We start from the raw sequence: 23,474 nt of genomic DNA, 5'->3' as shown, positions 1-23,474 counted from the left end.
TACCCCACTTGGCTAAGAATTTGTGGAATATGAAATAAGCAGTAAAATCCACCCCTTTTTATCCATCTCAGGCGGCGGCCATTTTGCCACTTGCCATCGACTGAAAATGACATCAGAGTTGCTCAGGGTTCAGGGAACGACCAATCACACTTCCCCTGTTTTCTAAGATTGGTCATGTGAAAGCTGAGCTGTGATTGGTCGTTACCTGAGTCCTGAGCAACTGCGATGCCATTTTTAGTAGACAGCCAGTGGCAAAATGGCCGCCCCCTGAGATGGATAAAAACAGGTGGATTTTACGGCGTAATTCATATTCCTCAATTGCGGTATTCATCAGAATACCGTGTTTAGACTACTGCATAGACAAATTATTGATTATTGTAAATTCTGATATCCAGTAACTGTAAAGAAATGTACTAACATTCTCCAGAAAAAAAAAGAAAGAAGAAATTTACTAACAAATGTGTTAAGAAACTCATAGGCAAAGTAAAGGAGCTGTCTTCAATGACTAGAAATTTGTGGATGCCGATTTTGAAGCTTAATGTAAATGTATAGCAAATGTACATCCGTTAGGCTGGATGCCTAGCCTAGCTTAGCCTAGGATAGCGTAGCCTAGCCTAGCGTGAATCCGGAGGGTCGGACGTCCTTCGCAAGGTCGCAAAATCCCGCCCGGGGCGACAGTCAGAAAATGGAAAGATTAAATACATTTTGTTTGCTTGCTCTTCAAATGCAGCCTTTTGTTTGTTGTGAAGTTTGAGGCTTGTTTCACGCTTTAAAACGGCTACAGTGGGTTCTCAAAAATAAAGATACCATATAAATACCATATAAAAGGTGTTGGGGTAGTTTTGTTTAAAAACAAAACGTGTTTTTCTTCTTAATAAAATGCCGAGTTATCGGATCGGGACTCGGAATCGGCCAATCTCAAAATGAAGTGACTCGGACTAAGGTCCAAAAAAGTGTAATTGGGACCTCCCTAGTCTATACAATATACTGTAGTTAGCTGATAGCCTTTATGCCATTTTGTCTGAAACGGATCCGCAAATTCAGGGGGAAGATAAATGCCCGAGCTGTCGATCTGATGTTCCATTTCCTGTCATTGAAGACGAGGAGTTTTGTTACTGAATGAAAATGCTTAATTTGTCTTAAAGGCACAATGTGTAACCTTTTGTTGTTTAAAAAAACAAAACAACACCTACTAATGGGTGGTGCACGGCTCCTTCTATACATATTATTCTATGTTAGTACATGTAATGGCGTGCTACAACAGCAGCCTGCCATTTACTCAGCATTAACAATGGGCAAAAACCTGAACAGTCATGTCAACAGAGATGAGGCAATGTTGTGTGACGAACAACAAAAATGGCAGGAAAACTCACTTATTTATACTCAAACCACTGAAAATTGACAACGGTCATGAGCAGTGAAACAATTCCCACTATATCATTGAAAAACAGCATATACATTTTTGAAACAACATATTTGTCAAAGGGATCAAAAAAGCAAGCGAATTGAGTCCACAGAAGCCCAGAGTAGAAATTCATGTATTTTACATATTACATTTTTGTCATTGGGCACAGACAAGGGCTGACAACCATCCGAGCCCACTTAAAAGAAGACATCGTGACAGGCGCATTTTCTTACAAAATAAAAATCACAATAGAGGCGGAAAAGAATTTCTGATTGCCACACTGGCTAATTGATATTGCACTTTACATCTGTAAAGTATTCTCATGTTAAAATGAGATGATGTTTAAAATGAGGGAAAACTCAAGCCAGAATTTACATGGCAAATATTGGCAAAGGTAAAAAAGTGCCGTTTTTATTTTGAAATTGTTCACCCTAACCCTCACACCAATCATAACCAAGTGTCTGAAGCGGCTGCTCGTAAAAGACATAAAGGTCTCTCCATCTTTTGACCACCACCGTTTTGCCTACAAAGAAAATACATTAAGAAATACGTTATGCCTGCTGGGACCATATCTAAATATTAGCACAGGTAGTGTAACACAATTTTGGTGAATTTGATTGCGGTGCAGACAGACAGATTCTGAGCTCCACGGATATGTGTGTTGGATGTCATCATATTCCATTCATAAAAATGACAGAAGCGTGAATCGAACCCTCTGCATCACTGTAGAATTAATTCATTGAACGCAATGCAACGCCAACTTTGGTTCATCTGCCCACTCATGTCTGCTTGTAGTTCCTTATAGACACATTTGCTGTCAGCCTTTCAAAAATTATTTGGATTGAACAGTTCTTCCAAAATTTCACACAGGCTATGGAGATGACAGCTGCTGAAGAACACACTGAGTAGAACGTCCTCTGCATGAAAATAAATTATGTGTCAACATGCCCACTGTGTGAGGATATGAAAGCTTGTTAGCCAATAGGCACAGCTGAAAGGAGCAACTGGGACCCTCTCATCTGACCGTCATACACTTAATTAGCCCTGTGATTTATTTCGTCATCACCGAAAAACTGATGATAATGTAGCAATATTTTGCACATGACTGTAACGATACAGAGATTTCAAGATCATCATTGGGGGAAAGTGACAGTTGGTTGATACATAAGATCATACATACTCAAAATACAATAAAATAATATCTGATACACACATGTAAGAGCAGTTTAAAAAGTATATAGTTGGATAGTTATGTTTTTGTGGTGTGCACATAATGGTTGCAGAATATTAATACAGTTAGAGGTTTATTGAATTGATTCATTGACAACTAATCAATTCAAATGAATAACTTTTGATAATCAATTAATCATTTGCATACCCTTTTTCCATTAAAAATGGTCCAAATCCTCAGAATTTCAGCTTCTCGACATTAAATATTCTCAATTTCCGTAGTCCTACATGAAAGCAGATTCATTTTTCTTAAATCCCCTGAATCAAAATAAAACATTTGCTTTTACAATGAAAAACAATGATCAACTTTTTTTTTTTTACATATTACAGTCCAATGACCAATAACTGAATCACAATAATTTATGTTTTTGAATTTTCTGCAGGCAATTTAAAACAATGACCTATTTTTTTAATGAAGGGACTGAAATTGCAACATACTTTTTTTTTATGAGAAATCAATTATTAAAATAATCTTTAGTTGCAGCCCTAAACAGCAGTAAAACAAAGATTAGTTTTCCTTTGAAAATTTTGACAGAAAAAAATTAAGACTTTTTTAAGACAAGAATAAAGATATGAACCTGTTGTGCTGTCTGTTGATTTTCATTACAGTTACAAAATGCATAATTCTTGTCAATTGTGTCCGCTCTGAAAATTTGCCATGTATGTCTAATTTGCTCAGGGGTTTCCCCACTTTGTGTCGTTTTCTGGAGTTTCCTACACTTCACGTTGACCTCTTTCATCAAGACTTGAACAACTTTTTTTCCCCTTTTTTCTTTTCTTTTTTTTCATTTCTTTTTTTAAAACTTTTTTTTTTAATTATAATGGGGGGATTTCTTTTTGTGCCATTAAAATTAACCCTAACACTTTTGCATATTTTCCTCCCTGGTTGTACACGTGGCATCCCACCTCTCATTTACATGTACATCATAGAGGTAATAATATATATAATATTAAATTATTCAAAACGTAGTATTTGTACTTTCTTTCTTAAAAAAAAAAAAAACACGGACAAAAAAAGCCATAAATACATTACCACAATTCACTATTATAAAAATTTCTAATGACAATCGACTTTCCACAGAGTCATCCATGAACCACAAATTTAATTTTCCAGCAGCCTTTAATACATCTTATGCACCTAAAAAATGTTTTGTACTTTTGCAGAACTTACAAATATTGACAGTTAAGTGTGGCCTTTGTTTTGCGTGTGTGTGTGTGTGTGTGTGCGTGCGTGCGTGCGTGCGTGCGTGCGTGCGTGCGTGCGTGCGTGTGTGTGTGTGTGTGTGTGTGTGTGTGTGTGTGTGTGTGTGTGTGTGTGTGTGTGTGTGTGTGTGCGTGCGCGTTTGAGTGAGTTATTCAGGATTGCGTGGGACTGGAATAGACAACGAGTCAGACACATGCCTGGGATGGTTAAGACGTTACGTTTGAGAGGCCATTAATCCAATATAATAATATGCACATTACATACATGGAGAATCTCCCCATGTACAAATCCGGTTGGTATTTATGGATAAAAGCCTGGTGGGGATGCGTAAGTCACAAGACATTTGGGCAAGTCCATGTCTAATGGGATGAAGAAGAAACATGAATGATAGCAATTCTGCTTTTTGTCTTTTTCTCCAGGAAAGCAGAAATATTTGTGGTCAGGTATGTCATGTTCTCATCTAAATGTGGAACTCTCGCAATGTCATTCAGGTTGATTACAATTCTAAATGCATACTTCAGCTGTAGAGCAACTCAGACCAAACAGCTGTGTTCACTGCCATCGACGGCTATAGACGTCAAAAATTTATTTGAACTATTTCTATGAGTTAACTACTGAAGTCATGTGATTAATTACTTCTTTTTTTAAAGATTTTTTTAATGTCTAGGTTTTCATACTCTTGTTAACAAAAGTGGAAAAAAATGTTAAACTAATAAAAATAGTTAAAATGATTTTTTTACGTTTATAGACGTCAATGGCAGTGAATGAGTTAACGATACATAAGTGAGAAAAAATAAATAAATAAAAATAAGCGTAAAACAAACAAAAAAGGCAAGTGGAAAATTGACTCTAGATCATACAGCATGAGTCATGTCTCAAACAAAGCAGCTACATTTTCAACCGGGTGAACACGAAGGTGTTTTTGGAATTCTGCAATGCGCGACACAGAGCGGTCAGGTGAGTTGAGAATGCGGAGACACACTTGAGGCACGTTTGTTTTTTTAAGAAAGAACAAAAACACATAAAAGGCATGGCTGTCAGTTTTTTATGCAAATATATTTAATATTTCACAAAACTTTACTCCAATTCCTTTTCTGTAATAGCTGATCATGAATAGTTTATTCGTTGGATGTCACTTTTTGTCACTCAACTCATGTTCCTATATCAGACCGTACAGACGCTACTAATTTGCATATGGGTAAGGTTGAGAATGAGTGTGAAGAAACATGTGGAGGCCAAAATGTCAGACTTTCGTAGTGTTTAAAAGGGCAGTTGGCGCAAATCAAAGCTGTGCCCCCCTCTAATTGCCAAGAATCAAAGCCTACATTTTAGAGTGAGATGGGGAAAATGTGTATTTTTAAGCAAACTATACAAGACATAAATATATATCGAAAATTACAGATGTTTGTAAAAATTAATGGAGTTATTCCCTGTGAGCCAAGAGAAAATTGAAAACACTAACAGGGAGTCATGTGGGGTTTTGCGCAAAACCCTCTTAAAGCCAAGAAGCAAAAACTCAAACTTAAGATGACAGGAAGACTGACCATTAGCTTCTTGGAAAAAATAAATGCTTAAAACACAAAAGTAACAATGTACCCCATCACTCGATTGTAATGCTCAAAATAACAATTAGTGATAAATGTCCAGAGTAGGGGTATCAAGCAATTAAAAATGTTAACCGTTATTAATCGCATGACTTAGTTAACAATAGTTAACTCACTATTAATCCCAAATTTTATATTTGTTCTAAATATAAAACAAAATGTACAATATTTTAAGTTTTAATTTTATAAGTTTTCACACTCTTGTTAAAATAAAAGTGGAGTACAAATTTAAAAAATATATATAAAACTGAGTCAGAATTCAAAAGATGTACTGTACTGTAAAAAAACGAGTGGGATATTGAGTTGTGTTGAGGTCTTTTTCTGCCACTAGATGGCATAATTGCATTTGTAAGACATTGGTGACAGCTCAGTGCATTTTTCTTTTCATATTAAGAACTATCTCATCTTTAACATGAAGTAACGTGTGAAATTCTGCACATTTTTTAAATTGTAAAAAACAACTTGACCACAGTCTCCACAAATCTATGCATTATTTATTCTGAAATGCATTGCTGTTAAATTTTGATGTGGGTGTGTCTAGAATTCCCCCAGCAAGTAAGGGTTGCGTGTTAAAAACATTAGTGGCGTTAAAGCAACTTTAAATTAACTCAAAATGAAGGCACCAATTTTGACACCCCTAGTCGAGAGCAATGTGTGACAATCTGTGGTACTTTAACTTTAAGTGAGCGTCCTGATCCCCACCTCTGTGGGCCCCCGAGTGAAACAAGATCTTGGCATTGCTCTTGCTCCATTTTATAGTTTTCATGGTCTGTGAATGAGGCACCCACCACCCACCAACCTCCTCCCTGGGAACAGCAGGTTAAAATACACTTGATGTTGTGCCAAAAAGTGTGCTTTTTCTCGGGCTACGCATGAGCTGCATGTTTTTTTATGCCTTTCCAAGAACCAGTTCTGCCCGTGTACAATGATCTCAGCAGGATGCACAGACACCAAAAAAAAAAAAAAGAAGAAGTGCACCAATTTACCAAGTCAAGGATCAAGTGAAAAGCCACCACTGTCCACTTAAGTTATTCAAGATTTGCAACTCCCTCTACTGGAGACTTTTCAGTACTTGAACAAAAAAAAATAAAAAATTGCGTGCAGTTAATTGGTGATGGGTGTGTTATTAACTAGGGATGTATTGTGTACTTTTCACATTTGAGCCTGCAGGGTACAAATTTGGAAACAACACTCGACAGTACCAATTTTCTGTACTGTGTGTGTGTGTGTGAGTGTGTGTGTGTGTATGTGTGTGTGTGTGTGTGTGTGTGTGTGTGTGTGTGTGCGCGCGCGCGTGCGTGCGTGTGTGTGTGTGCGTGTGTGTGTGCGTGTGTGTGCGTGTGTGTGTGTGTGTGTGTGGTCATAAATGTTCATTTATTTATTAATAAAATCTAGTTTCTATATAAATTAACAAATATAGGTTTAAAGAATGACGTTTTATAAATAATAATAAAGTATAAATTACACAAAAATAAGCTAATAATTTGTTAATTTTTTCATGTGATGCATTGAAACTAGTGCTGTCAAAGTTAAAGCGTTAACTAATTAACTCATTCACTGCCATTGACGGCTATAGATGTCAAAAATTCATTTGAACTATTTCTATTACTTTGACATTTTTTCCACTTTTGTTAACAACAGTATGAAAACCTAGAAAAAAATTATCGTACATTTAGAACAGATATAAAATTTGTGATTAATCATGAGTTAACCATTGAAGTCATGTAATTAATTATAATTTTAAAAAAATCTTCGCCTGACGCGATTTAAAAAAAGAAGAGAAAAGATTATTAAAAATTAGGGGCATCAGGCAAGTAATGTTTGCGTATGACATTCAGAATATTTGTTCATGTAAAACTATTGGGGTCTTTTTTTTCCTATTTAAATTTTGCAAGTAATTAACTGATTAGAAAAAGAGGAGGATGAGCGTGTGCAGTGGATACAATTTTTGGGAAGACGACAATTTACAGATAACAGGTGGTCTTTAAATTGGGCGGGCAAAAAAATGTTGATAAAAAAAACTTTTTAATTAAGCGTTTAATCGTGATTAATCAAAATTCTAAGATGTGATTAATCAGATTTTTTTTTTTATATTTGTTTGACAGCTCTTTGGAATCTAACTTAGATTAGACCACTGTTTAAAAAATACGTTTTTTTCAAGTTGGAAATTAATAAAGTTTTGAAGTGTATGTACCCTTGGTACGACTTGGTACGTATCACTCGTTATATTTTTGCCACAAGCTTTTGCTATTTTACCCACGGAAATATCTGAAATTATAAATACGGTTACCGTCATTTGTCGGTGAAAAATTCACCCCTGCTCCAAAATCATCCTGAAAAAATTCTTTTTTTTGTACTTGTGTACAATACGGTCCCCAATTTGGTGGAATGTAAGTATGCCTTTTTTTCTTTTCTTTTTTAACAACCTCTACATACTGATAAGTATCTATAAAATGTGTAAAAAAAAAAAATCATAGTTTTGATCAGCCCTTGTAAAATACAGGGAACAATTTTGGATATTTTTTTTTATTGTGTATTATATTCTGCGGAATCTGGTTTAAGTACAATAATAGTTGTGAAAATGTATAATTGCAATAAAAAAATAAGAAGAATGATCATAACAATAATCGTAATATTTATTTATTTTGTTGCCCCAATTACATGAACAGTTTAAGAACTTTTTCCAAAAACATAAAGCCACGTACCACTGGGGGGCGCAACAAGGCGAACAGGCTGCAGGAAGATGTTTTAGCTGTTTAAGATCAAGTTGCCATGGTGACTGCACCCTGCTAGGTTGTCTCTCAACACCCATTTAAGGATCTCTGGTGTCCTCTACTGGCCACTTAGGAAAATACCACTGACCACACTGAATAGCTCATTAACATAAACCTTACTATTAGTAGATTGTAAAAACAACAAAAGTCCATCCATCATAAATTATTAAATTAAATACAATTGCAAATTATTCCGCTCATTGCCTTCAGTTTATATGATAAATTGCATTTTGGGTACGTTGTGTCGGTCAGCTATTTTATTGATTTACTGATGTACAGATTTTGAGATATTTCTAATGGAATTCAAAAAAACTCTCTGAAGGTCCTGAACTCCTGTTTTCATGTTTGCGTCATATTGAGCCCAAAAACTGCCTGAAAAGTCATGTGACATAGCTGACGTCAAAAACTGACACTGTATCCTCAGATAGATACAGCCAAGCAGTGTTTAAATAAATAAATAAATTAATTACACTTATAATCGACAAAATTCACAACTATAAAATAATGTAGATCAATCTATACTTGCTTTCGGAAATGGCCTCATTAATCACAGAACTATTAGGTAATTATAGTAAGTCTAACGTATTTGATAACTCCCATTGTCACTGTCTCTACATAGCTTAAATATCTCTCAGTATAAAATCCACTTCAAGCAACGATGTATGAAAAGTTGAAGTCAAAGAAAATGCTGTTAAAATAAACACACAAGCCTAATCTGTTGAAGGCTCAAACACAAATCCCTTCCTTTAAAAACAATCCAATTCATAAAAAATGCATGAGAGCGGCCCCAGCAAGGAGCACAGAGTTTCATCATGAACCCGATGACACCAAAACATGCAGTTACCAGCTACCCTCGCTAGATGGCGACAAACTGCTTTGAAACGACTCTCAAAAGTGAGCCGGGCTAAACTCGGATTGCATGTGGGAGGGAATTAGCTGGGCTTTTAAAAACAGCTAAAAGCGGGCGGTGCGTGTAGTGGTTTCAGTTCAGGTCCACCGGACAAGGGTACATGAGTCTGACAGCTTTGGTGACAGATGAGCAGCAAACACAAGCAGATGTCTGCTCACTGATCTAATCATCAGTGCAGACCTCCTTGGTATAAAGCACAAAAACAAAAACAAAAAACTCCCAAGGGGATGGAGAGAGTAGAAACGGACTCAACACAGAGAGGAGGGTGAGTGAGTGACAGAGGGGGGGTTGTGGGAGGCAATTTTATCCTCGTGCGCATTCGGTAAGAGGGGTCAGCGAGTGCGATTGTTCTAAGACTGCCTGTCAAAACAGTGCCGCTACCACAACCAGTACCTCATGTGTGCCCCCCTCACAAATGCACTCACGCCACTACGCTCCCGTGTCCTCAAATCATTCCCTAACAGCGACAGCGAGAACTTTTTTATTATTATTAGAGCTGCGTCACAGCAGCAACATCACACACTGACACACAGAGGCAAGTGAATAACATTACACAAGCGGTGCACAACTTGTTGGGGAGAGTCAAGAAAATTGTTGTCTTACCAAGTGAGCCGGAGTGAGGGGGTGCTAGAAAAAACAAAACAAAGGAGGGGATGCCGAGGCCAACCCAACAGCGCCTTCCTCTGCACGTACTGCTGAGGCCAGAGAGAGGGACAGTCAACCACATGGCAGGGACACGCTATCAGAGTGTGAGCAAAACAAGGAAGACAAGAGAAGGGTGAAGGGGGGGGGGGGGGGGGGGCGAGAGAGAAAGGGAGGGACAGAGACGGAGGAGTTTGAGAAGGTAGAGGAGTGAAAGTGTACCAAACGGCACTTGAAAGGGTGGGAGAGGGCAAGTGAGCGGCGGAGAAAGGGAGGGAGAGAGCGAGCGAGCGAGCGAGAGACCTTAGGAGACAGAAGTTGTTGTTGAGTTTAGAGGACAGGGCCGTAGGGTAAAAGTGTTCAGCACACTGACACAAGAACAGCTCCATTATTCGGCCTGCTGGCAGATGATATTACACAACTCATGAAGTCATAATAACACCCGCAAAGATCTCTCATTCCTTCATGGAACACAATCACCGCCATCTATCTTTTTGTTTACATCTCCTCCCTCCCCGTGGCAGAGATTATTGGAAGTCAGGTGGAGGACTGGAAATGGGCTCGGACAGGAGGAGCTCAACTTCCCGGGAAACGCAGCAAAACAAAAACAACACGTCCAGACGCTTTCTGCTGGCCGGCTAATGGGACGAGTGTCATGCCAATCGTAAGTGTGCGGTCACTGAGAGAGAAGGGGGTTCAAAGTGTGACAGCTTGCGGCAGGAACAATAACAAAAAAAAAGTGGTTGAGGCCAGCGGGAGGGTTTTTAAATGAACAAAAGCACATCGCAGGCAAGTTTAAGCTTGGTGAGAAGTTAATCATTAACTAATGGCTCATAGACAAACTCAAACTACTCCTTTGCAAGTACTGTACACTTATTATTCATTTGTATGTCAACAACCAAGTGAGAAAAACTGAATAAAGCACACTAAAGGCTGAAATGAAGTTATCCCAAAAACTTTCTTTACAATGATATATTATTATGTGTTTTAAATTAATATTGTGTTTGTGGAACATGAGTTAAGAAGCAAAATCCACCTGTTTTTATCCAACTGAGGGGGCGGCCATTTTGCCACGTAACTGTCCACTGAAAATAACATCACAGTTGCTCAGGGATCAGGTACCGACCAATCACAGCTCACTTGTTTTCTGAGTTTGGTCATGTGATTGGCCGTTACCTGAGCAACTGTGATGTCATCTTCAGTTGACAGCAAGTGCCAAAATGGCTGCCACCTAAGATGGATAAAATTAATTCATATTCCACAATATTGTTTGATTAGAATATGGTATTTAGACTAGTGGGGCTGCATAGAACATATTATTGTAAAAAAAAGAAATGTTGGTTTGACTTCCCCGATAAACAAATTCAAAATGATAAAAGAACTGTATAAAGTGGTTTATTGCCCTGCTAGTGTGGTTCCATTGCCCATGCACACCAAAACACTGGTCCAAGCCGACTTGAAGAGATGGGTCTGGGTCTGGAAGGGAACTGTGTTGAACTTCAGCTCACTTTAGCGTATATGGTAAGTGTGAATAGTGAATACTACATGGACAAAACAGACATTAACTAGTGTTAAAATGGCAGCAAATAGCAAAAGAAAATCAGAAATATGTTACAGTAATTATTCGTGGCGTGCATATCTCTAATAAAAGATGATTCGATACACATAATACATATGGGTGTGATGTGATTCAAAGATGGTTCATTTTAAAGTGAAACAATTCAATTTGGTTCGATTGCAGCGGCATTACGATTCGATGTCCAACGTGCAGGGATGAATGAGCATGAGCATATCATGGTAGTTTTGAGTACTAAGTTTTGAAATGAATGAATAGTTGTATAACCTCAGAACTGGGATGCTCACCCATTTTCACCTTGCAGTCTGTAAATTCAAGCAAGTGGCAAAATGGCCGCCCCCTGAGATGGATACAAACGTCTGGATTTTGCTTCATAACTCATATTCAACAAATGTAATATTAACTCATTCACTGCCATTGACGGCTAAAGATTTCAAAAATTAATTTGAACTATTTCTGTTAGTTTAACAATTTTTTCCACTTTTGTTAACAAGAGAAAAAAATTGTACATTTAGAACAGATTTAGAATTTGTGATTAATCGTGAGTTAACTATTGAAGTCATGCGATTAATTACAATTAAAAAAAAATCACCTGACGCCCCTAATTTTTAATAATCTTTTATTTAAAAAATAAAATAAAAAAAATTATTAAAGAAATGTCTAGGATTTCATACTCTTGTTAACAAAAGTGGAGAAAAAATGTTAAACTAATAGAAAGTGTTTAAATGATTTTTGGATGTTTATAGGCGTCAATGTCAGTGAATGAGTTAATCAGAATGTCATGTTTAGACTAGTGAGGTCACATATAACATATTATTGTCAAAAAATGTTTAAGGTTGACTTCCACTTTATATTATATTCTATGTGGCATCACTACTCGAAACAAGATATTCAGATTTGTGGAATATGAATAAAGCAGCAAGATCAGGTAACGACCAATCACGGCTCAGCTCGCGTATGTCACATGACCAAACTCAGAAAACAGGTGAACCATGATAAGCGCATGTGAATTGCGGACACTGGAATTTTTTTCTCATGTTATGTCTCAAAATTTTATATCTCCAAATAATAACACTAAAAAGTCCCAATTTTGTTCCACAACCATTGTCCTCATTCACATCTGAAGCAAAACAAGTGTGGCCTTCATGCTATAAATTGTAAACTTAAATGACAATATAAGCCTCGAATGCACTTCAGTAACCTGTAACGCTCTCACGTATCCTTGAGAAGCACACGTGGAGCCATGTGCTTGGAAATGTTGTTGAAGAGCAACTCGTCTCAGAGAGCGCGCTACTCGCGGTGCTTGCGGCTCACCACATCCTCTTGTCGTTTACAAAATAAACACATCGTCGTCACACACTTAAAGGCCTCACCGAGCACACGCACTGACCTTCCCGGGGGGGTCGCAACATTTTAAAATGCTTGTTGTGCGGCCAGGGGGAATTCCTTCTTAGTCTGCTAACCTACAACAGCGTCTGTCTGGAATGGAAAAAAGACAAGTCCTATCAGCATGCAAGATGAAGGGTAATGACAGGAAAATGATAAGAGTGTCCTCAAGATTCCTCTTCGGTGCAGAATTAAATATTTCATGAGGAAGACTAAACAATGAGGGGGAAGGTCTTGTGAGTTGACAGGCCCGAGACCGCCAAGGTCATCTCTTGTCTTGTCTGTGCGCAACGTGAGTCTTTATGTGCTTGCGAAAGGCAAACACTTTTGTTAGGAAGTTTTAAAATGTGATTATTTGTCGCATGCTCAAACAAATCTGTCACAGTTTTAGAAGTCTTCTAGTCATTTCTACACTAATAGCATTTTAACTCATTCACTGCCATTGACGGCTATAGACGTCAAAAATTTGTTTGAAGTACTTCTATTAGTTTAACATTTTTTTCCACTTTTGCTAACAAGAGTATGAAAACCAAGATTTTTTTTAATTGTAAATTTAGAACAGATATAAAATGTATGATTATTCGTTAGTTAACTAGTGAAGTCATGTGATTAGTTACAATTAAAAAATGTAATCGCCTGACGCCCCTAATTAAAAAAAATAATTAATCGGTATTAATTGCATGACTTCAATAGTTGACTCACGATTAATGACAAATTTTATATCTGTTATAAATGTACAATAAAAAAAAATCTAGGTTTTCATAAAAAATGAAATTAACTCTTTCACTGCCATGGACGTTAAAAGACGTCGAGTAAAAACCTACGGAGGGCCGCCAATGACGTTAAAAGACGTCATCCAATTATTATTATTATTTTTTTGGGAAACGGGTGGAGGAAAGCCTTGGCCAGCTGTAGTGAAAGTTTCAAGCAGATCTAGTTAGCCTAATGACTATTTTTGGCCCCTAGATGGCAGCAATGACTCTCTTTTGACAAGATTGGGTAGGCGTCAGTAGAAGACGTGAGGCGGAGCTAGAGGGGACAATGGCTGGGGAAGGGAAGAGAACATGGCAACCGGTTGCAAGCAGCTCACGCTCGAGCAGCAAGACAAAAAGCATCGACCAACGCTAAAGAGCAAATTGATGACGACGATGATCATCATCAATGATGATGATGAGTTGGAAGCATTGACGCGGCAGTAGAAGACACGAGGCAGAGCTAGATGGCTGAAGAAGCGAACAATGGCGACCGGTTGCAAGCAGCTCACACTTGGGAATTTTTTTCAAAGACGAAAGGCATCGACCAACGCTAAAGAGCACATTGATGACGACGATGATCATCATCGATGATGATGATGATGGTGACTCCGAGGTTGACGCCGAAGTTGGAAGCGCTGATGCAGCGGCTATGACGACGTCATAAAGGTTCACGGGCTAGCGATGCTAACACCGGAAAACGCGGAGCACAACCGAGCACGCTCAGGCGGACGTTCAATCGGATGACGAAGAGTGCCCCGAGTCCAATGTATATTCATCGGAGTAGTGGGTACAGTCTGCTACTTGCTATTCCCCGGAAAAAAAGGCCGTCAAGAAAGTGTAACATCTGCACGCGAAACGGACAATCGAAGTGAAACGTATCTGTTGTGCAAATCCTGCTCCCTCTCCTTGCACACAGGGCAGTGTTACAAAAAGAAAAACTGTATTTGAAACATCCACATAATTGTAAATAGTACCACAGTTGCACACATTTGTAAATAGTTTGAGAAATTGTTTTGTCAAATTGTTACACTGTTGAATGGAAATAAACGTATTTTGCAATCTAAAAACACTTTTTCATTGTTGGTGGTGGTGTATTACAGAAGTAAAGCACTATTTAGGTGTTTGTGGCATCATTCATGGACAAAAAGAAGTGTAGAATTCACTAGAGTGCATGAAATAACATTGTTTCACAAAAAGCTCTTTTTCTCTGCTTTTTGTTTCAAAAGAGAGCATTTCGGTGAAACTAACCATTTTCTATTGTTGATTACTGAAGAACGGAATAAGGTAGAAGCAAACTTTTTTTTCTGATGAAAGATGAGAGTTCAATCTTTCATTTGGTAGTATGTGTGTTTCCATAGTCCAAACACAACATTTTCTGTGGACCTTGAAAGATCAGTCAAAATGCTTAAATCGGCTGGCACTGGCGACAACCCGTTTCTGAAAACGTCTGGCAGTCAAAGAGTTAAAAAAAAAAAAAGGAAGAAGAGGAAGAAAGATTAGGATGATGATGAAGTAGAAGAACAAGATGATGATGATGATGATGATGATGATGAAGTAGAAGAAGAAAAATAAGATGATGTTGATGATGATGAAGTAGAAGAACAAGATGATGATGATGAAGTAGGAGAAGAAGTAAAGGAGAAAGAAGTAAAAGAAGTAGAAATGGTTCCTTCGCGCTAACATTCTGCCCCTTAAACATTGTGTGTTTTAGTAGGTATAGTGCATTTTTCTTGGGTAGTTTCGACGTGGACATTTCTTCTGCGTCGTGACTGGAATTCCCTTAGTTGAGGCTTTCCAAATAAGGGGCGGTCATTAATCGAGCGTTAAAAAAAACGAGTGCCGTTAAAGGCACTTTAAGTTAACGAGATATTAACGCGATAATTTTGACACCCATAGTATTTACATTTAAGTATTAAAAAATTATTACCTGTACTACATTTACAGTATGTCACTTTATCCAAATACTTCTGAAGAATCTCTAATTGGTAAATACCTTCTTTTTTTTGTGTGAAACATCTTAAATTTAAGATGACAGTCTACAGAGATAAAATCATAATTTGCCCAAATACTTGTGGAAACTGACTGACAACAAGAAAGTGGACGTAATTTGTTTGTTTATATGAGTATATGACATACAATACTGTAAAACTACTGTACCTGTTGTCAACTGTTGGTAGAAAGCAAAATGAAGGGAAAGCAGTTGCAAGGAGTGCTTCTAACGAGTCCACTTCCTCTGGAGAAACAGTGTACAGAGCTGCTCACTACGGGTCTCTCAGGAATGTGTCAGTGGGCAGCGAGGTGGGGACTCTGACGTGAAGCTATGCAGCTCACCATCTGGTGGAAGTGTCAATCATGTACACATTCACATCTCGGGACTTTCAGAGGCAGACCCCCTCATGATGCACCTTTGACTTTGCTTTCAAAGTTAATGAAGTCCTCTGAAGCCTTGCTAAGTTTATGGAACTCAGAATTCAGCACGTTATTCTGAATTATGAGCATACTTGCATACTTCCCATGCTCCCACCTAAAATTGGCTGAGAAGTTGTCGTTTTGGTTTATAGTGGTCATTATTAGGTCATTTTAGTCATTTAGAAGGGTCCTTTGAAAATGTATTTGATTCTATTCTAGTGAGACAAACAAATATTAACCAAATACTCTGATTTCTACAGAAGCGTATTGCATTTACTTGAAAAAAAAACCTCCTTTTTTCTGACAATTTTTTGGAGGGGGAGCTTTGTTTTTATGAGTTTTTATTTTTATTTTCTGTTTTTCGGAATAATTTCCTCTGTTTTACTGAATATTTTTTTGTGTCCAAAAAAATATTCTGAAAAAAAGGCTGAAAAAATTATTCAGAAAAACAGGGGGGAGGGAATATTTAAAAATATATATATTTTTTTTTTTTAAAAAACAGGAAAAAAATTATTAGAGTATTTATTTATTTTTATTTTTAATTTTTTTTTACCTCTGAACTCCAAGTGAATTTTTGCATACTTGCCTATAGCGGAAGCGGACACTTTCCTGCATACCTCCATATGCAATAAGAGGGTCATGTTCTCAATAAAGGAATGAATGTGTATACTGTATTGTGGTTTGTTCTCTAATCTAAAAAAAAATCAGAAAAACAGGGGAAAAAAATCAGAAAAACAAAAAAATTATTATTTTATAAAATGGGGGAAAATTACTCAAAAAAAAACTGGGAAAAAATATTCAATAAACCAGAAAAAAATACTCCAAAAAACAAAGCTCCCCCCAAAAATTATTCAGAAAAACAGGACTTTTTTTTCAAGTGAATGCAATACGCTTTCGTAGATTTCTTTGCGTGTAAAAAACTTCTTCTTTTTTTAACTCCCCAAATTAATAAGATGATTGACTACACACTTTAAACTATGAATAGTTCTCGTGTTGGAGCAGGGGGTTGCTATTTGTGTATATTTGAGATCAGTGTTGTAGTGCTGACTTGGGTTTAAAATCTCACATGGCTGATAGCATCTCAAAGAAACTAGGCATATTGGTTTGCTGATTAATCCATCCATCCATTTTTTTTTTTCCTGGAGAGCGCAATTTTACCGATTTGACATGTCCATTTTCTTAACCGCTTGTCCCCACAAGGATCGGGGGGGGGGGGGGGGGGGGGTGGAGCCTATCCTAGCTGGCTTTGGGCAGTAGGCGGAGTACACCCTGAACTGGCTGCCAGCCAATCGCAGGCCACACAGAGACAAACAACCATTCACACCTATGGACAATTTGGAGTGTACAATTAACCTGCATGTCTTTGGAAGTGTGGGAGGAAACCGGAGTACCCGGAGAAAACCCACGCAAGCACGGGGAGAACACACAAACTCCACCCAGGAAGGCCGAAGCCCGGACTCGATTGCACGTCCTCTGCACTGGGAGGCGGACATGCTAACCAGTCACCCACCGTACCGCCCCTGATTAATTAATTAATTTGAAAATATGATCTGCCTTGTATTTTTAAAAGATGATTTTCCTGATCTAATTTACTCTTGCTGCTTTAACACGGTCTTCCATTTGCTCTGATGGAAGAGACACAGTTGAAGCACTGTCTGCCATCTAGTGTTAAATAATGTTGTTACAACTAAAAACTGATCAGGTTCAGAAACATTTTATAATTTTCAAAAATGCATCAAGGGCAACTCCGAGTGTGGGCACGGGCTGCAACCGGCCAGATTAGCGACACTAAAGCAGGGTAATGATTTTATAATTTGTACTAAAAAAAAAAAATGTTGTTGTCTTGTACTAGCACTTTTCTCTCAGTCCTGTTACTACGTCTCCTCTAGCCTCACGATCCACAAGTGAGTGACGGCGAACTAACGTTACATGCGGTATATCCGGTCGCGACGTGTTTTTTTTTCTTTTTAAATACATTTTTAATAGATTTTCTTGAAAACTTATTGGGTGGTAATCACTTTACTATTATTAAGTATTAATATAGTGAGGGAAACACTGTAATACTTATGAAAAACTAACCAGCTATTCTGTGAAATGGTTAATTTCAACTCTTCCCTAAAAAAAATGGCAATTTATGTTTAGCGATTTTATAGCACTTTTGTGAATATTTTTGTGTTAAGTACAGTATCGGCCATTTTGGACAGTCATATGATCATTGTGACGTGTTGCATGCATAAAACACGCATATATGACATGGCCGCTAATGACAACAACGACACTCACCAGGAATGATTGCGTCCCACGGTGGACATCAATCAAAGGTGGAATTACGCCCTATAGCAAAGAAGCATTTCTTCGAAAACAGTACAGCCATGAAAGCCTCACCAAAGATTTGTGTCCACAGCCGAAAGCGGGGATGAAAGTGGCCAATAACAACTCATTCTGCCGGCCGGCTCATAGCAAGTTAGAGTTGGGGACCGTCTACAAGTTGCATGTTACAGAGGCTCAAATTACCAGTCAAGTCACCATTGACATTGTTCACTCTGGAAATGTAAGTTGGGGACGGTCCCTAAATTGGACGGTAAACATCCGGGTGACTTTTACTCTACAGGCCATGCTACATTTTGTACGCTTTTAGCCCACATTAGGAGAGGCCACCCCCACCGCCCCATCCCCACGTGGAATGACGTGACACCTGACGTGCTGACAATTTTACCATCATCAGAATTCTTATTTTTTTTTAGCCTATAACGTCAGCAAACTCCGATTCAAGTGAATGACGGCAGCTGTCGTTTATGCACGGGATACGTCATCACGGTCACGTGACCAGGATAATGGCGTTGTACACGGTGTTTTTATTTTGATACTTAATCGGTTTAAAAGAAAATTCTCGGAAAAAGATGCCAGAGATATTTTTTTATTTATATATTTATTATATTTTGTTGATGGTAATTGAATGCTCCATTGAAAGTGAAAGTATGTTTTTGCTGTCCCGATGCAAGGTACTAATAGCCACTGTAGTCTACTTTGCCTGTATTTCGTAACATTTATGTAAAAAATGTTAAAAAGCAAGTCAGCATTCGAGAAATGGGCCAATGCTTTATTACCTGAAGTAATGTGTAAGCAATCCCTTTGTAGCTGAATGTGCTTTGAGATTAAAAAACATCCAAAGGTAAATATATCAGCCTGATAATAGGCTAATGTAAACAACACTGCCAGAGGACTGTGTAACACTGCTGCAATGAGTTTATAGCAGGTGAATGATCTGTAATTATATTTATTATTGTTATTATAAATTTTTCATTATTAACTTATTTGCTCCCAAAAATGTATAAATACGTTCTATTTGTAACATTTCAAGTGTCCCAATGACGTATTTATACGTTTTTATGTTATTTTATGCTAGAGCATACAGAAGGCTTTGATGCAGCCTCTCAACTGCACAGAACGGTTGAAGCAATGGCAGGTATTACACAAATGGCCAGCAGGTGGCAGCAGAGCAAAATAGATCAACCAGGGCCATGTTGGGGAAAAAAATTAATTACTCACAATTCTAAATAGATTTGTGAATAATGATGAAACCTAGCTATATTTTAATGCTAATTGCTGCAAAACGCAAACAGATAGAAATATAGGCTACTTTTTGTTCCTGATGAAAGAAAATACTTTAATCTTTCTTCTAGTAGGTTCCATGTTTTTATAGCCGTAGAACACAAAATTCTGTGGGCCTTGCAAAATCAGTCAAAATCCAGTAAAACAGCCGGGAGTGAAGGGGGTTACTTCTCTAAAAATAGTTCTGTTTACTGCACTTATGTGCTATAAATACAAAATTGATCTTGTGTGTTTAAGGTCCCACACTGAAGAAATTGCTGGTAGAAAAAATGTATAGCTGCAATAACTGTGCTCATGTTTGTTTGTTTTTAAAAATTGTATGCGAACATGGAGAAAGCTTTCACGAGTTCACCACACCTCTAACACCAAAAACGTTTGTTATAATGATGACCGAGTAATCTATTTATTTAGGCTTGTCTTGAGCGGGCAAAATTCTCACTTTAGAATCGGATGTTATTGCACTGGCAGGCCTTTGAATCAGGATCCTGGCTTTTCAAACATGCCACCACTTGTCAACAAGAAAGTAGTTGATCATTCAATGCAAAACACAAAACACACACGTCAACAAGAAGTCGAGTTTAAACGCTTCCTCCTACTGTGTGATTGACAAACGCTTCACTGTTAATCACAAAAAAATAAATAAAAAATAAATGAAAAAATCACAAGCCGAACATTGAAAACAGATCCATGTCAACATGCGTGTTTGAGACATAGCAGGGCTCCGGCTCTTGATTGCGCAACTGCTTTCTACCAAAACAACTCAGACCTGTTGAGTAACGCTGAGAAAAAGAGAGAGGCAGAGAGAGAGAGAGAGAGAGAAGAAAGCTAATACAGAGCACATAAACCTCACGATGAGAGGTTTAATAGGTGGTAAAAAGCTTCCACAGTTCAAAAAGATAATCATGAAACACTTAATGAATTATAAAAATCAGACATGGCACAATAATGTGCTGTTGATAGATAAATGGTTAGATTTTGAATGTTACATAACCTTGTTTTTGAGCCACAGTGGCAAAATAGGGTAACTAAGTATTAGAAGCAGTGGGCTACATCTCAAGAGTTCAGGGTGTGGCGATGGTGGAGATATGGCACAAATAAAATCAAATAAAACTCAATTTTTCCATTATTGGGAGGGGTGTGGGGCTAGAGCAGGCTGCGAGAAGACATAAAACAAGACAAAATGTTCATATTTGGCTGGCATAAACCACATGAGAGTCAGTCTAATTAAAGCTCTATAAATAAGACAATAACTTGGCATGGAGCAGTTCTCGGTGGGTTTCACATAACAAAAACACATTTCACAAAAATACAACTCAGTTCAAGGAAATCGGGTCGCAAAGTCATAAATCTGTTTTAGTCACAAAAAAAGCACTTTGTGGATCCTTTTAATCAGATAGCAGAAACAACCGACACTAACATCATGAATATGCGTATTCATGGACCAGTAGAATAAATATCAGATTTCTTATACATAAATTCTAATTCTAATGGTTCAGCGCTGGCGAAAGGAAACCGGCATACCTTGACAAAATCTATACATGGTCCAGGAGAATGTACTACACGGGAAGATGACAGGTCAGAGGTCACATTCCTTTCAAACCATGAAAGTCAGAAAAGTGAGTCAGATGTATAAGAAGAGCGCTATGATAACGTTATTGTCACTTGGAATACACTTAACAGTTTGTATTACAACAGCTGAAAAATATGGTTGTGTAAAACAGGCATAAACATTAACATGAATTTGTGCAGCAGGTCTACCTGTAACTAGCTACTTTAGTAACTATTGCTAAGTTTGTAGTAGATTTGCACTGGAAGTTTTATGGACATTGTGTCACAAACAGCTTGAGATAAATACATTTCCTGGAAAGATGACCTTTTATGCACATGTCAAAAATACAGGTATTTATAAACAATAAAACACATACATAGAATGACTAAACGGATGCAATGTGCACCCTCTTACAATGCTGCAAACCGGCCAGTAGGGGGCAGTCTTTACCTTCCAATTTGGCACTACTAAACTAGTCTCGTTGAGAGCCCAGCAAGTCCATACTCCTGCCAAACACCTACCCCGCATACTCTCCCCCACTGCAAAACACTGGCATCTTCAAATTGTACCTGGTCCAGGCACAAGACTTCCCATCTACATCGCTGAAAAAAGTGTGAAGTTTGGGAACGTTAAGATACTCTCCAGTACGCCAAGTGGCGCTAACACACTTCTACGATTAAGACAAAAGTAGATGGCCTAACTCCAATACACGAGATGGCGCTACAACACTTTTCTGCGACTCAAAAAGACCGAAGAAAAGTCGCCGGTTCAGTACGTGGGATTAATTCGAGTGAGTAACTTTTCGAACGTTTTGTGAAAACATGTTTACAAAAGCGTTGTTGCATTAAGCCAAAGTAGCGAGTCGAACCTTTACGCCACTGTCATAGAGACCGATGTGCTACTGACGAAGTGCTAACAGAAGCTAACGTTAGCTCGCCGAATAGACCGCTCTGCTGCATCTAAACGTGCGATATATTAAGTCAATTAAGCGTATCCAATTAAATGTATTAGCTGAGTGTCATCGACGAGACATTCTTAAATTAAGATCTCTACAATGACTATTTGAACGCGAGATTCTGTTCAACACATAATGGTGAACTGGGGTCAAATGTAAGTGTTGAAAAAGTTCCTGTAAATTTCTATGGATAAATTTATGAAAAAATAACACTGCAAATTACAGTTCTACAATTGAATATATTTCAAGAGATGCATTTGGCAGTGGAACTTGATCAAGTTTTAACAAACAAGTATTACACTGAAAAACAAAACAATGTTCTTTAGTATTGCTCATTCTGAATTTTCCTGCAAGAAAGTGAATTTAAGCAACAATAAATGTAATGTTTTGCTATGTTTGATGTGCCCCAGGTTTAACATGGACATTCTCAAGGGTCCATTGGACATGCTGAAGAGTCCCGTGGGCATGGGTGTTGCCCTAGGTGTGGGCTGCGGGCTCCTCCTGGGTTGGCAGCTGCGCTCCCACTTGGGTCCTTCTCCCAGAAGTTGGCTGGGTGCCATGGGTTCCAGCTCGAACGAAGCGATGGTGATGGGGGAAGGAGGGGAGTTCAAGTTGATTCTGGCGGTCCGCACCAACCTGAAGATGGGCAAGGGGAAGGTGGCGGCCCAGTGCGCCCACGCGGCTGTGGCTGCCTTCAAGCAAGTGCAGCGCAGGAACCCCGAGCTCCTCAAGATGTGGGAGTACTGCGGCCAGCCCAAAGTGGTGGTGAAGGCCCCGGACGAGGAAACGTTAATTCAGCTCATGGGGCTCGCCAAGGAGATGAGGCTGCCCGTCAGCCTGATCCAGGATGCGGGCAGGACACAAATCGCCCCCGGTTCCCGCACAGTGCTCGCTATCGGTCCCGGTCCGGCGGAGCTCATTGACAATATCAGTGGAGATTTGAAGCTTTATTAAAGCCTGCGCCTCTTCTGATGAATGTCTTGTAAACAGCTTCAATATTGATACAACTTCTAAATGAAATGAACACACTGGTATACAATTACCGCTGTCACTATCACTGGTACAGATACATGAACAAAGATGCATTTTTTTGTAAATACTGTACAGGTAATGATTTGGACTTAAAGTGAAGTTGGTTAATTTACCATGACACATCTTGGCAACAGTAACACATGTGCACCTAATGTTGTAGCTATTGTGTAAAACAGTCATGTTTGGTCAGTCACAATTAGAACCCAGAATCTTCCAACACTACGCTGCCTCTGTCTCATACAAATACAATCACATTATCAAGGTTTACCTTACCTTGGGGGCGGGGTTTAATGTTTTCCTCATCGAGCTGTGGGATAAAATCTTTTCAGAAGGCCAATTTCTACACTATATTAAAAAATAGATATTCAGAAGGTGAATTTGGGTTTCCGTTAACTGTAGGAGATAAGTTTTTTGTTTCTTGTGAAATTTGG

At 38.3% G+C, this 23,474-nt stretch overlaps 1 protein-coding gene and 1 long non-coding RNA gene across 3 annotated transcripts in view; one reads left to right on the top strand and one right to left on the bottom strand.

The window, feature by feature from the left end:
• The window catches only part of LOC144036059 (uncharacterized), a 72,811-nt gene extending 62,945 nt beyond the window's left edge, over positions 1–9,866 (bottom strand). The window contains exon 1 of the long non-coding RNA XR_013288565.1: positions 9,731–9,866. This is a non-coding gene — a long non-coding RNA (uncharacterized LOC144036059). The remainder of the gene's footprint in view (positions 1–9,730) is intronic.
• An 11,875-nt stretch (positions 9,867–21,741) lies between these two features.
• ptrh2 (peptidyl-tRNA hydrolase 2) lies at positions 21,742–23,420 on the top strand. Of its 2 annotated transcripts, none has more exons than XM_077545822.1 (2): positions 21,742–21,846; positions 22,422–23,420. In XM_077545822.1, the coding sequence occupies exon 2, from the start codon at positions 22,429–22,431 to the stop codon at positions 22,963–22,965; it is 537 nt and encodes a 178-aa protein (XP_077401948.1). In that variant the 5' UTR covers positions 21,742–21,846; positions 22,422–22,428; the 3' UTR covers positions 22,966–23,420. The 2 variants fall into 2 exon arrangements, with proteins under 2 accessions (XP_077401948.1, XP_077401947.1); XM_077545821.1 differs by lacking the exon at positions 21,742–21,846 and adding an exon at positions 21,861–22,166.
• The last annotated feature ends 54 nt before the right edge of the window (positions 23,421–23,474 follow it).

This window comes from Vanacampus margaritifer, chromosome 16, assembly GCF_051991255.1.
Source record: "Vanacampus margaritifer isolate UIUO_Vmar chromosome 16, RoL_Vmar_1.0, whole genome shotgun sequence".
Taxonomy (NCBI): Eukaryota; Metazoa; Chordata; class Actinopteri; order Syngnathiformes; family Syngnathidae; genus Vanacampus; species Vanacampus margaritifer.
The sequence above is the reverse complement of the archived record's forward strand: the minus strand, read 5'-3'. Positions and strand labels throughout refer to the sequence as shown.

Excerpts from the sequence above, each read along its gene's own strand:
- ptrh2 (XM_077545821.1), top strand. The coding sequence starts at position 22,147 with ATGGTGAACTGGGGTCAAAT. Across the intron at positions 22,167-22,421 it reads ATGGTGAACTGGGGTCAAAT|GTTTAACATGGACATTCTCA; the intron begins GTAAGTGTTGAA and ends GATGTGCCCCAG.